At 36.0% G+C, this 11534-nt stretch overlaps 1 protein-coding gene across 1 annotated transcript; it reads left to right on the top strand.

The window, feature by feature from the left end:
- The first annotated feature begins 2408 nt into the window (after positions 1-2408).
- On the top strand, positions 2409-9405 carry DMRTA1 (DMRT like family A1). The gene is made up of 2 exons (XM_001106627.5): positions 2409-4683; positions 8016-9405. Exons 1-2 carry the CDS (start codon positions 3852-3854, stop codon positions 8861-8863), a joined length of 1680 nt encoding a protein of 559 aa, XP_001106627.4. The 5' UTR covers positions 2409-3851; the 3' UTR covers positions 8864-9405.
- Positions 9406-11534: the final 2129 nt, after the last annotated feature.

Genomic DNA, 11534 nt, shown 5'->3' with positions numbered 1-11534 from the left:
TTGTAGCTTTTATAAAAAATGTGATGTTAGTCTTATTTTGTTTTCAGGGTAATGTTAGCGTTAACTAGGAAGAACTAGTAAATATTCCATGATTTAAGAAATGTTTTCCAGGAGGTTGTGTATAATTGGTAGTATTTCTCCCTTAAATATCTGGTAAAATTCACTAGTGCAGACATCTGATTCTTGAGTTTTCTTTCTCAGAATGTTTTAAGCTATGTCAATTTATTGGATAAAGGGCTTCAGGTTATGTATTTCTTCTTGAGCAACTGTGTTTTTTTAATGAATTGGTTTGTTTTATCTAAGTTATTGAATTTAATAGCATAAAGTTGTCTATAATATTTCTCTTTTATTTTCTGTATAATCTGTAGTTCTTTCACCTCTTTTATTCCTTACATTTCTTGATTAGTTTAGAGATCAGTTTTATTGATCTTTTCAAAGAAAAAATTTTTGGCTACATTTTATTTTTAATTATTTCCCTGTGTTCTGTTTCATTACATTCTCTTCAGTTTTTAATTATTTCCCCTTTGCAACTTATTTTGGTTGAATTTAATGCTCGACTTCTAGTTTCCCAAATTGGAAACGGAAGTCCTTGATTTGAGATTTCTTATTACTAATATAGGTGTTTAGTGATGTAAATGACTCCCCAAAGTATAGTTTTAACTGCATCCCACAAATTTGGATATGTTGTATTTTCATTTTTACTCAGTTTAAATATTATTTTCCTTTATACTTATCCTTTCAATATGGGTTATTTTAAAATGTGTTATTAATTTCCACACATTTTAGGACTTTTCTTGATTTATTTCTTTAATTGATTTCTGATTCAATTTCATTGTGGTCAAAAAGCATACTTTGTACAACTTGAATCCTTTTATTCAGCCTTGCTTTTATAGTCCAGAATATGTTTGACTGGTAAATGTTCCATATGCACTTCAAAAAGACAAGCATTCTGTAGTTGTTGAGTGCTGTATATATCTCATTGGGTCTATCTGTTGACAGTGTGGTTCAAATTGTATATATCTTTACTGATTTTCTGCCTATACTATCAATTATTGAAAGAAGATGTTGAAATCTGACTATAATTGTGGATATATCTATTTCTTTTTACAGTTGTTTTTGCTTCTTGTATTTTGAGGCACTGTTATTAGGTGCATAAATATTTAGAATTATGGTATTTTCATGAAGTAAATATTATTCCTAGTAATATTGTTTACTCTGAAATCTATTTTGTCTTATAGTAATAGAGAGCTACTTCAGAATTAGAGTAAAACAGCTTTTTTTCATTTCATTTCAGATTTTCCATTGCTAGTATATTAGAAACACAATTATCTTGTATTAGACATGTCTGTATTAAAGTCATAAATTATTAAAGTTTAAATAATCTTAGAAATTATTTAACCCAACTGTTTCATTTTGCAGTTGAGTGACCGAGATAAAAAAGATAGAGTTACTTTTCAACACCACAAATCTGGTCATTGGAAGTGCCCTTACTTTCTGTCAGATACACCACTTATTTGAACCCATCTCTCTTGATTTCCTGGCCAATAACTTTTCTCCTCAAAGCACTGTCACCTCTTAGGCCAATCACACAAAGTCCAAGATGGGATACTTACTATGAAAATGGTTACATTTTTAATACTAATCTAATTTTGGTTCACCAACAATTTTGGATACCTTTCTTCTATATTTGCCCAATATATATATAACAAGTCTGTGGTTTTTGAGTTCACTTAAGGCAAGGAAGTTCTTCTAAAATATAATAAAATTCTTATTTAGCATTTGAAATATCATTCCTAAATATTAATATTTATTTTAAAACCCTTCCATTAAAAAAAGTAATATATGTCAAGAACCTAGGTGTTAGGAACAGTAAAATATATATCTCATTATATGCATTATGATTTAGGTATGTTATCTTGTTTAATCCTCAAGTAACCATACGATTATTCTCATTTTACAAATGAGAAAATTGAGGATCAGAGTTAGATAAAGTAACTTACTAGAAGTGGAGCCAGAATTTGAGAGCAATGCTTTTTGACTCCAAAACCACCAAGACAATGTTTTCCAGACCTTAATTTCTTTTGCCATGTATGAATTATCTGCATAATTCTTCATTTAAATTGACAAATATTTAACTTAAGTACATTTATATAAAGACAATATTTACTTTCTTGGATGAAAACCAATATATATAATTATAAGATAACTTTAAAAGTCAAATAAAAACAGAAAAATATCGCTAAATTCTAGGTAAACATTTTACTTGCTGCTCTTTGTTATTATTGAAAAATACAATTAAAAGGTATTTTAAAAATTTAAAAGGCATACTTGCATTAAGCTGACCATTCCCATTATGTAACCAGAAGCTCCTAAAAAGAATAGAAAAGAAAACTGCTTTCTCATTAGGTAATTCATTGTATTTTAATGATCCATGTAGAACTAAAAATTCATCTCCTCTAGAATGGATGTGAGTACACAGTTAAGGCATCAGTACATTTTAGGCAGGAGTAACTTGAGCAAAGATAAAGAGTTGTGAGAAAGTTTGGGTATCATAGAACACCCAGAGTTCATGAATTCCTTGAGTGGTAGTTCTAAACACTGTATGTAATTGTCACCTTCAGAGTTTAAGACACAGACGAAAAGACTCAGAATACATTATGTAGATTGGAGTGTCCATCTCTTTTAAAGGTTCCCTAGGTAGTTCCAGTTCTTAGGAGGGGTGGAAAACCTCTACGATAGGATGTTTGAATGAGAGGATGGTAGTGGTGGTGATGGCGTTGAGTAGGTTGGTAGGAGAAAGGCCAGGTAGATCAGCAATATCTGCTCTGAATGTGAACAGATGGAATGGTAAAAATATCATTATTACTTGCTATCTTAGGGATAGAAAATGAATAACCTATCCAAGGCGGTTGGATCTTGAAGAGCTGGCAGAGTGCTGACGCTACCTTCCATTAAGAATAAACATTCATGAATTTTCTCAGAGGCTCTTTTGATTTAAACTCCTTCTGATCTTTTCTTATAATTAAAGGCATTAAATTCATATGTGAAGAATTTATGACAGCATATTTAAATAATGATCTAAATGACTTTCTCCAAAACTTTACAATAGACATAAGTATTTTTGAAACAGCTTTAACACAATTACTGCCTATAAATAGGCGCAGAGAGGAGTTTTATAACTTTTTTAAAGCAGCAGCATTTTAAAATATAATACACAGAATCCAAATTTGCATGCGTAAATAAATAGAATACATGAAAAAAATCTGAATGTGAATCAATTCCCTTAATTATCCATTGTTTTGATGCTGTCTTAAGACCCATTTAAAACAAGCATCTTTCTGGTGGATAACAAATTCGTAGTCTATCAAGCTGGGCTCCCACTAACACTGGCCAAGCTGCCGCAGACATGAAGATTTCATCTGGGAACACGAAAGGAGAACTCAAAATCCAAATCTTCATACTTTCTTAGGAGAAGCGTGGAAGCGGGAAAAGGAGAAATTCAAACTCTGCTTAATTTTAAAAGGGCAGTAAAAGGGGAGGCTGCAAAGGCTAGTTTACAAAAATAGACGTCGAGAACTCCTGGGGAAGCAAGTGGGAGAAACGGGCTTTTTTGGGGGGAGGAGACATTTGCAGCCCATCGGACGGAGTCCCCGCCGCCCTCCTCCCAGAAGGTCCCCACTCCCTGTCCCGGGCCCTCCCCTGGCTTCTGCGCTTGGCCGGGAGCCTGGGTGGGCGGGGTAGCCTCTCCAACCTCTCCTTCTTGGCTGGAGGCACAGGGGCATTAACTTAGCGCCCCGGGACTCTGCCAGGCTCACGGGACAGCTGCACCTCTCAGCTTCTCCAGCTCTGGGATGCGGTCGTCCCAACTCCCTCCGAGTGGAAAGAGTGCAAAACTTTTGTTCGTGCGCGGGTGGGGCTCAGTAGTACCACGGCGCGTCCTGCCCCGGCTTCCCCAGCCTCCCAGCAGGGTTAGCTGCGGTCAGAGCACTTTCCACTTGCGACGGCCAGCCAGAAACTTCTCGGGAATGGAGCAGTCACACTGTGGCAGCAGAGACCGAGGCGGTAGCGGCCGACCCCACCTGGCCCCTGGGCTGGTGGTGGCGGCTGCCCCTCCGCCCCCATCCCCGGCGTTGCCGGTACCATCGGGGATGCAGGTTCCCCCAGCGTTCCTGCGGCCGCCTAGCCTCTTTCTGCGAGCTGCCACCGCCGCCGCTGCCACCTCAGGAAGCGGAGGCTGCCCGCCGCCTCCCGGGCTGGAGAGGGGGGTGGGCGCGGTGGGCTGCGGCTACCCGCGGACACCCAAGTGCGCCCGCTGTCGCAACCATGGCGTGGTGTCAGCGCTCAAGGGCCACAAGCGTTTCTGTCGCTGGCGGGACTGCGCGTGTGCCAAGTGCACCCTGATCGCCGAGCGACAGCGCGTCATGGCCGCCCAGGTGGCGCTGCGCAGGCAGCAGGCGCAGGAGGAGAGCGAAGCCCGGGGGCTACAGAGGCTCCTGTGCTCTGGGCTCTCCGGGCCCCCCGGGGGTCGGGCACCCGGGGGCAGCGGCAGAGCCGAGAATCCACAGTCTGCGGGCGGCCCTGCGGCGGGGGCTGCGCTGGGACAGGGTGCCTTGAGACAGGCCAGTGGTTCCGCGACCCCCGCTTTCGAGGTTTTCCAGCAAGATTATCCTGAGGAAAAACAAGGTGAGTTGGTCTTTCATTTGCTCTTTGCTCAAGGAAATGGTTGTTCTGGAAAGAAACTCTGAAACCCGCCGTGTCCTTAGGCGGGCAGGAATAGTTGTTTAAAAGAAGCACTTTAAGTTCTAGGGAACTGCTCAGCAATATGGACATTAATAAGTGGGAGAGACACATCGCCTTCACTTTGGAGGAGTTTACTGTTGGTTCCCTCAGGTGATAAGATAATGAAAAAGTGAAGCATGGATGGTAACAAATGAGCAAATTCACCCTAGGAGTAGGGTTATTTATGCGGAAGTTGATTTGACTTTTCACTGTGTGGATAGAACTTCAAGCAGGCATTGAGCAAAAAGCTGAGTGAGAGATCCTGTGTTTGAGTCTGCTCTGTACTCTTTCGAGACAGGGTCTCACGCTGTTGCCCAGGCTGGAGTGCAGTGGCGCCATTATGGCTCACTGCAGCCTCAACCTCCCTAGGCCCAGGTGATCCTCCCTGATCTGGACTGTTTTCAGCTGTAAAACCAGAGCTGATTTTGCGTGGGAAACTCTGATAGTTGGGGATGCCGTTCTTTACTACATGTTGGGGCAAACATTTGTTGCAAGCTTGATGTGGGGAAGAGACTGAAATATACCAAACCGTCATCTTTCTTTCTTTCTTTCTTCCTTCACTCTGAATTGTTTTTGTTAAATGTAATTTGTAAAACCATAAGTAAGAATTTGAAAGTTCAATGTTAGAGGTTTTTTATCCAAGGAGTTTTCATTATTTTTCTCTTATTTTTTGACTGCAAGTCAGTTGCCTTCATTTCCTGCGTTAGGAGATATATTTTAGTGAACTTCATAGCCCTCCACAGGGCCTACTAAGCAGTGGAAATATCACTGTGATGTTTTCTTTTTTTTTTTTTATAAGTCCAAAACTTGTACAAAACTTATAAAGTTGTATTATATGAAATTGTATGATAGCTATACAGTAAACTATTCATTACAAACCTTCCTTGAATTGTGAAAACTGCAGATCTCAACAGATTTTTCGCTCAATGGCTGCCTGAAGTTCTACTCACATAGTACATTTGAAAAATACTGGTCTGTGAATTGACATGAGGCATTCAATTCAGAGTGAATTTTGTGTTTACATGTGTCAACTTTTTGTACATATTCTAATTGAGTAGGTAAAACAGAGTTTATACAATTCTCATGAAAGATCAAGGGTGCTAAAGAGCAAAGTTATTAAGTAAAAGTGCTATGAAAGAGAAGTAAAAGTGTAAATTCCTGAAACTACACCGATAGTGAAATGGCTGACAGCTCCCTGTGAGACACTGATTTATGTGATTTCTAGTTGGTGCCAAAGTGTTCTGTTTTATAGAGCTAATTATTTTATTTTGTTGTTTGCCTCAGATGATGCCCCCTCCCCCATAAAAAGCAAGCTAACGTTGAAAGGTTACTTCAATAGCTTTCTAAATTGACTGCTCCTCTTACACAATAGCCATGAACTGTGGTAAAATAGTCTATTTAGTTTACTCATTCATTAGACAAAGACTAACTGTGATTTAGAAGTGAACAAGCTTTTCCTACACAAAAGAACCTTATATTCAAAAGAAGACAGACTATATGTATCCAAAAACTACAATGCAAGGCTTAATATACAATGATAAATGCAATAGAAGTACAGCAAGCTGTAGGACTTGAGAAGACGGAGAGCTGAAGTAAATGGTATTATATTTTAAAGACACCATATTTTCTAAATAATCTTATGCAGATTGGTGTTTCACTACATATATTGTATGATGAGTAAAATATAACAAGACATTATTTTATGATTTCATGCATAACTTGCTATAGAGGTGAAATGTTGATAATTGACATGTTCAGGGGCATGCTCATTCATATTTACAAGTAAAGTGGAATGGAGGACTAATGCTAATCTATTTCCACTTGGCCAATTTCATTAGAAAAGTATTACTGTGTTATTTAAAGTTGAAAATACTATAGAGTGTAATTTTTGCAGTAGTGACATTCTTTTTTTCATCATATGCTTATGGGAACAGCATTTTGAACTTCAAAATGCTAAATTGTATACACTTTAATTTTAAAATAAACTATAGCTATTTCTTCAGAATTTAGAACTGAGTGCTTAAGAAAACTGGAGAAAACATGAAAGTATTGCAAATCATATTTACAAATCACTGCCTTAGGCAATATTTGTTTTGTTACATTCATAAACTTGGTAGAAAAAGAAAGTTGGACAGAATTATTCTGCACACTCCACTTAGCAGTTTACTCTTACCTATATATCTCTAGGATAATAGAAAATGTAAACCAAAGTAAAAGTTATATAGTAAATATGGCTATTTTAATTTTTCTGGTGTTAACCTAGTAAAGGGTGTTAAAATATTCTTGTTTGATTAATGTGCTCAACATGTTGAGATAGAAAAACCAGAACTTTGTATAAAAGTACTTTTAGAACATTGCCCATAACATTGGAGGAGGGTTGTGATTTAAAGCAAATGCCTAATATGTTGTTTTTAAAAGACAATTTGAGGATTCATATAGATTGCAATAGGACAGTTTATAATTTTCTTTTATAAACAGTTTGCTTTTAAAGTCTGTTATTGATATTTCTTAAGGATTCAAAAAGAAAGTACATGTTTCATAGAGGATTATGAAAAATACCATCTGTATCATTTCTCATAAAATGAAATATGCGAGCTCTAGTATGATTTGGGAATGACATAGCAATAGTACTTATTGGTTTAAATTTGAAATGAAATGAACAATTTCGTTTTTTTACATTATTCAAGTAAATTAATTTTAACCTGAAATATGAGATAAAAAAACCAATTGTTAAAATTTAGCATTAGTGATTAAATAGAATATTCATTTTCAAACTAAGATTATTCCTTTTATTCCCTGTTCATTTTATTTAGTTTGTTTTCCATAGTGTCATTTTGAAAAAATATCACTTAGATAATAACAAAACTTAGGTGACATTTAGGAAGATCCCACACAACCAAGATAGAACAGACAGCGTGCCATATTGGTGTTATGCAAACAATTTGGGGTAATAATGCACTCTCATCTTCTGATTCCTAAATATAACTGCATTTTAATATTGCATATCTTTGTGATTCTGAAATGATATAATAGTATCTTTTTGACTATTCCAGCACCTGCATTTCTGAATAATCTTTTCAATTTGATTTATTCATTAAAATGTCTTTGAGTATATAAATATTACTAATTATTAGGAGTGAATGAATTATATTATCCGGCATTATTTTTAAGTGAGCAGTACTATGTTCTGGGAAGTCTTCCCTATATTTGATTGTTTTTTTCCCCCTCTTCTCCAGAACAAAAAGAGAGTAAATGTGAGTCATGCCAGAATGGACAAGAAGAACCTATCTCCAAATCCCATCAGCTTTACCTGGGATCATCTCCTAGGTCTAATGGTGTCGTTGGGAAACAAAGTATCGGGTCATCTATTTTAGAATATTCCAACAAGCATGATAGTGTCCTCTCTCCTCATCCTGGAGAGCAATCAGGAGGTGAAGAAAGTCCCAGGTCCTTATCATCCTCTGATCTGGAATCAGGAAATGAAAGTGAATGGGTCAAAGACTTGACTGCGACCAAGGCAAGCCTTCCTACAGTGTCCTCAAGACCAAGAGACCCTCTTGATATCCTTACTAAGATTTTCCCAAATTACAGGCGCAGCCGGCTAGAAGGCATTCTACAGTTCTGCAAAGGGGATGTGGTCCAAGCTATTGAACAGGTTTTAAATGGCAGAGAACACAAGCCGGACAACAGGAACCTAGCAAACTCAGAAGAACTGGAAAACACAGCCTTTCAGAGAGCTTCAAGTTTTAGTCTTGCTGGAATTGGTTTTGGAACTCTAGGTAATAAATCAGCTTTCTCTCCTCTTCAAACTACTTCTGCTTCTTATGGAGGTGATTCAAATATCTACAGCTTAAATCCTAGAGTAGGTATCAGTCCATTAAGGGTGGCATATTCTTCTGCAGGAAGAGGGTTATCTGGTTTTATGTCACCCTACCTAACACCTGGGTTGGTACCCACCTTGCCTTTTCGGCCAGCTTTGGATTATGCCTTTTCAGGGATGATTAGAGATTCTTCCTACCTTTCCAGTAAAGACTCAATAACTTGTGGCAGACTGTACTTCAGACCAAATCAGGACAATCTGTAATGTATATGCCCATTCTCCCTTTCTGGAGTTTTTCCAGAAGCGTGTAGTACATGCACGTGCACACACATACACACACATCCATTAATATACTTCAATAAGTATGTGAGTGGATTATGAGGTCTTAAAATGCTAGTTTTATTTTTTTCTCAAGCAATATAATAGGTCTTAGATCTGAAAACTCTTCATTAGCATTTATCAAGTGAAAGAAGTAAATTTGAACATTATATAAGGAAATATTTACTTTAATGAATTTTCTCCCTAAATTATCATTTGTAAAAATTTTTATTAAAACTATCCTTTTTATTTTATTGAAAAGTGGCATTTTTAGTGATAAAATACATTTGTAAGTGTAAAGCAATCCAGCATAATATAAAACAAAAGGACGAATTGAACAATTAAGGCAATTTTAAATAATTACTACTTCAAAACGGTTTCTTCTGTTCCTTGTTCACAGGAAAGAAAAAAGTTTTTCAAAGTATTTTTAAAGTATTTTATTTGCAGATAGGTGATTCGTAATAAATAAAACATTTGAGCAATTTGAATTTACAGTTTCTGAGTGTTTTATTTTTCAATCTTAGCTTCTATTAGTGAAAACAAGTGCCATTAAAAAACGTTTCTTTTTTAAGTTAACACTGTGGATTAGTCTATGAAGTAAATCTTAGGAAATGAGACTGCCCCATCTCCTGGCCACTATCGCCAATTGCAACTGAGCTCTGTAGAATATATGAATTAGAAACATTGTTTCCAGAGAATAAACTAACCATTTTTTTTTTTTTCAAATAGTCATTTTGGATTATGCTACATTAAAATTTTCATACTGTAAAGTGCACATCTACTGTGGATGAGAGTTTCAGTCTTTAAGTGTGCTTATGTCTGTATCTGGGGAAATATCCTTTTCTTATAAGTTTGGGACAAGAATATATGGCAACCATTCTCAAAAGAAAGAATAATTTTATTCAGCAAACTAAAATAGCTGCTCAAATAAATATTTATTGACTGGAGATAGTTGATTCTTAATCGCTGAGGAGAGATACAAGGTTTCCAAAGGGGAAAAACTGCCATGAAGTTTCAGAGGTATTCTTGCAATTTTAAAAATAATTTTTGTCCTCCGTCTGGCGCATTTGAAAACTATTTATTTCAGTCAGTGGAAAGTCCCTGAGGAAACTGCTTAGAAAACAATTTCTAGGACATTTTCTTTATACGTCATCATTTTGTTTGAAGGACAGTAGCTTCATTGTTATTGTTAGGAATAAATGGAAACCCAGCAGCGCTAAAAGATAGTTGATGAATTAGAGATTGTTTAAACTATTTGAGCAGCATGACTCATTAAGGATTTTTAAAATTATACGTATATACGTATGTGTGTATGTATATGCACATATGTAAGTCTATGTAGACATACATTAAACCCCCACAGGTTATATTATCATGGAGGCTTTTTTCATGAAGCCAATAAGAATGTATTTCCAAGGAATATTTTGCCAGCAAATGTGATATTAAGTTACTTTAGAGTATCTGATGATGATTTAGGATGTAAATGTGTTTAATAGGTTATGCATTAATTTTAATGGTGTGAATTTAAGAAAGCAGATCTTGAAAAATTTTGATGTACTCAATATTCATTTATTATAAAAAAGTTTTATATTCTAAGCCTAAACCATAGTACAATGTCTAGCAAGTAGTTGAAATTCAATTAATATATACTGAGTAAGAAACTCTTATATATAATAGATCTCTCTGAGACTCTGATAAAACTGAAGAACTCTACAAAATGGCCTACAGACACACAGTTTTGCATACAATTTCACTGGGTTCTTGAATCTCCTAAATGGTATTCAGGTTAAATTCCTTGGTGATTCTTCAGTTGTTTCTATTGCATCAATCCACTTATTGAATGCTATTTTTCTGAAAAGTGCTAGATCCTATAGAGGATACTGAATGTAAAATATTGTGCTCTAAAGGAAGTTACATTATATAATAGAGATATGGTTTTAAATAATAATCCTAGAGTTACTGCATGATGTATGTGGTTTTATAATGATGTGCTTGTATCTGAGAAACTGAATTGCTTTTGACCTTGGAAGAACATCAATTCTGGGCAGTATTCAAATTTATAAAATAGTTTTATAATCATAAAACTTAATTTATATAATGCCTTAAACATTTCATGCCCTTTATAATGATTTAAGGACTTAATCTTATCAATTGGTCATTTGTCTAACAACTCAATAGTATATGAGGAAACTGAGGCTCAGCAGTAGCATTTTTTCTCCCTAAGGTTATTAGTATGAGTCACCTGGAGTGGAATTACTGTACTCACTTCAGCAATTTCAGACTCCAAGGTCTGAGGAAGGATTCATGTCTGTTTTATTCATTCACGGCCTTGAACAGTGGCTGATATATCATAGGTTCTCAAATGCTAGGTTTCCACTGACTGAAATAAATAAAAGATAGCAAGTATTAGCTTAATAATTTATTCATTCAACACCTATTTAATAATTTCTAATAATAACCTATTTGTGACATGTACTGTGTTAGACACAAGAGATAAAGAAGTGATTAAGATACAAGACTTTGCCCCAAGTTGCTCACAGTCTATATTGTCGTGTGTACAAAACCAGCCAATCAACCAGTGTTGGTATTATTTGACAATGTTGGTATATCAATGAGT

Source organism: Macaca mulatta, chromosome 15, assembly GCF_049350105.2.
Source record: "Macaca mulatta isolate MMU2019108-1 chromosome 15, T2T-MMU8v2.0, whole genome shotgun sequence".
Lineage (NCBI taxonomy): Eukaryota > Metazoa > Chordata > Mammalia > Primates > Cercopithecidae > Macaca > Macaca mulatta.
This window is presented reverse-complemented; position numbering and strand designations above follow the sequence as displayed.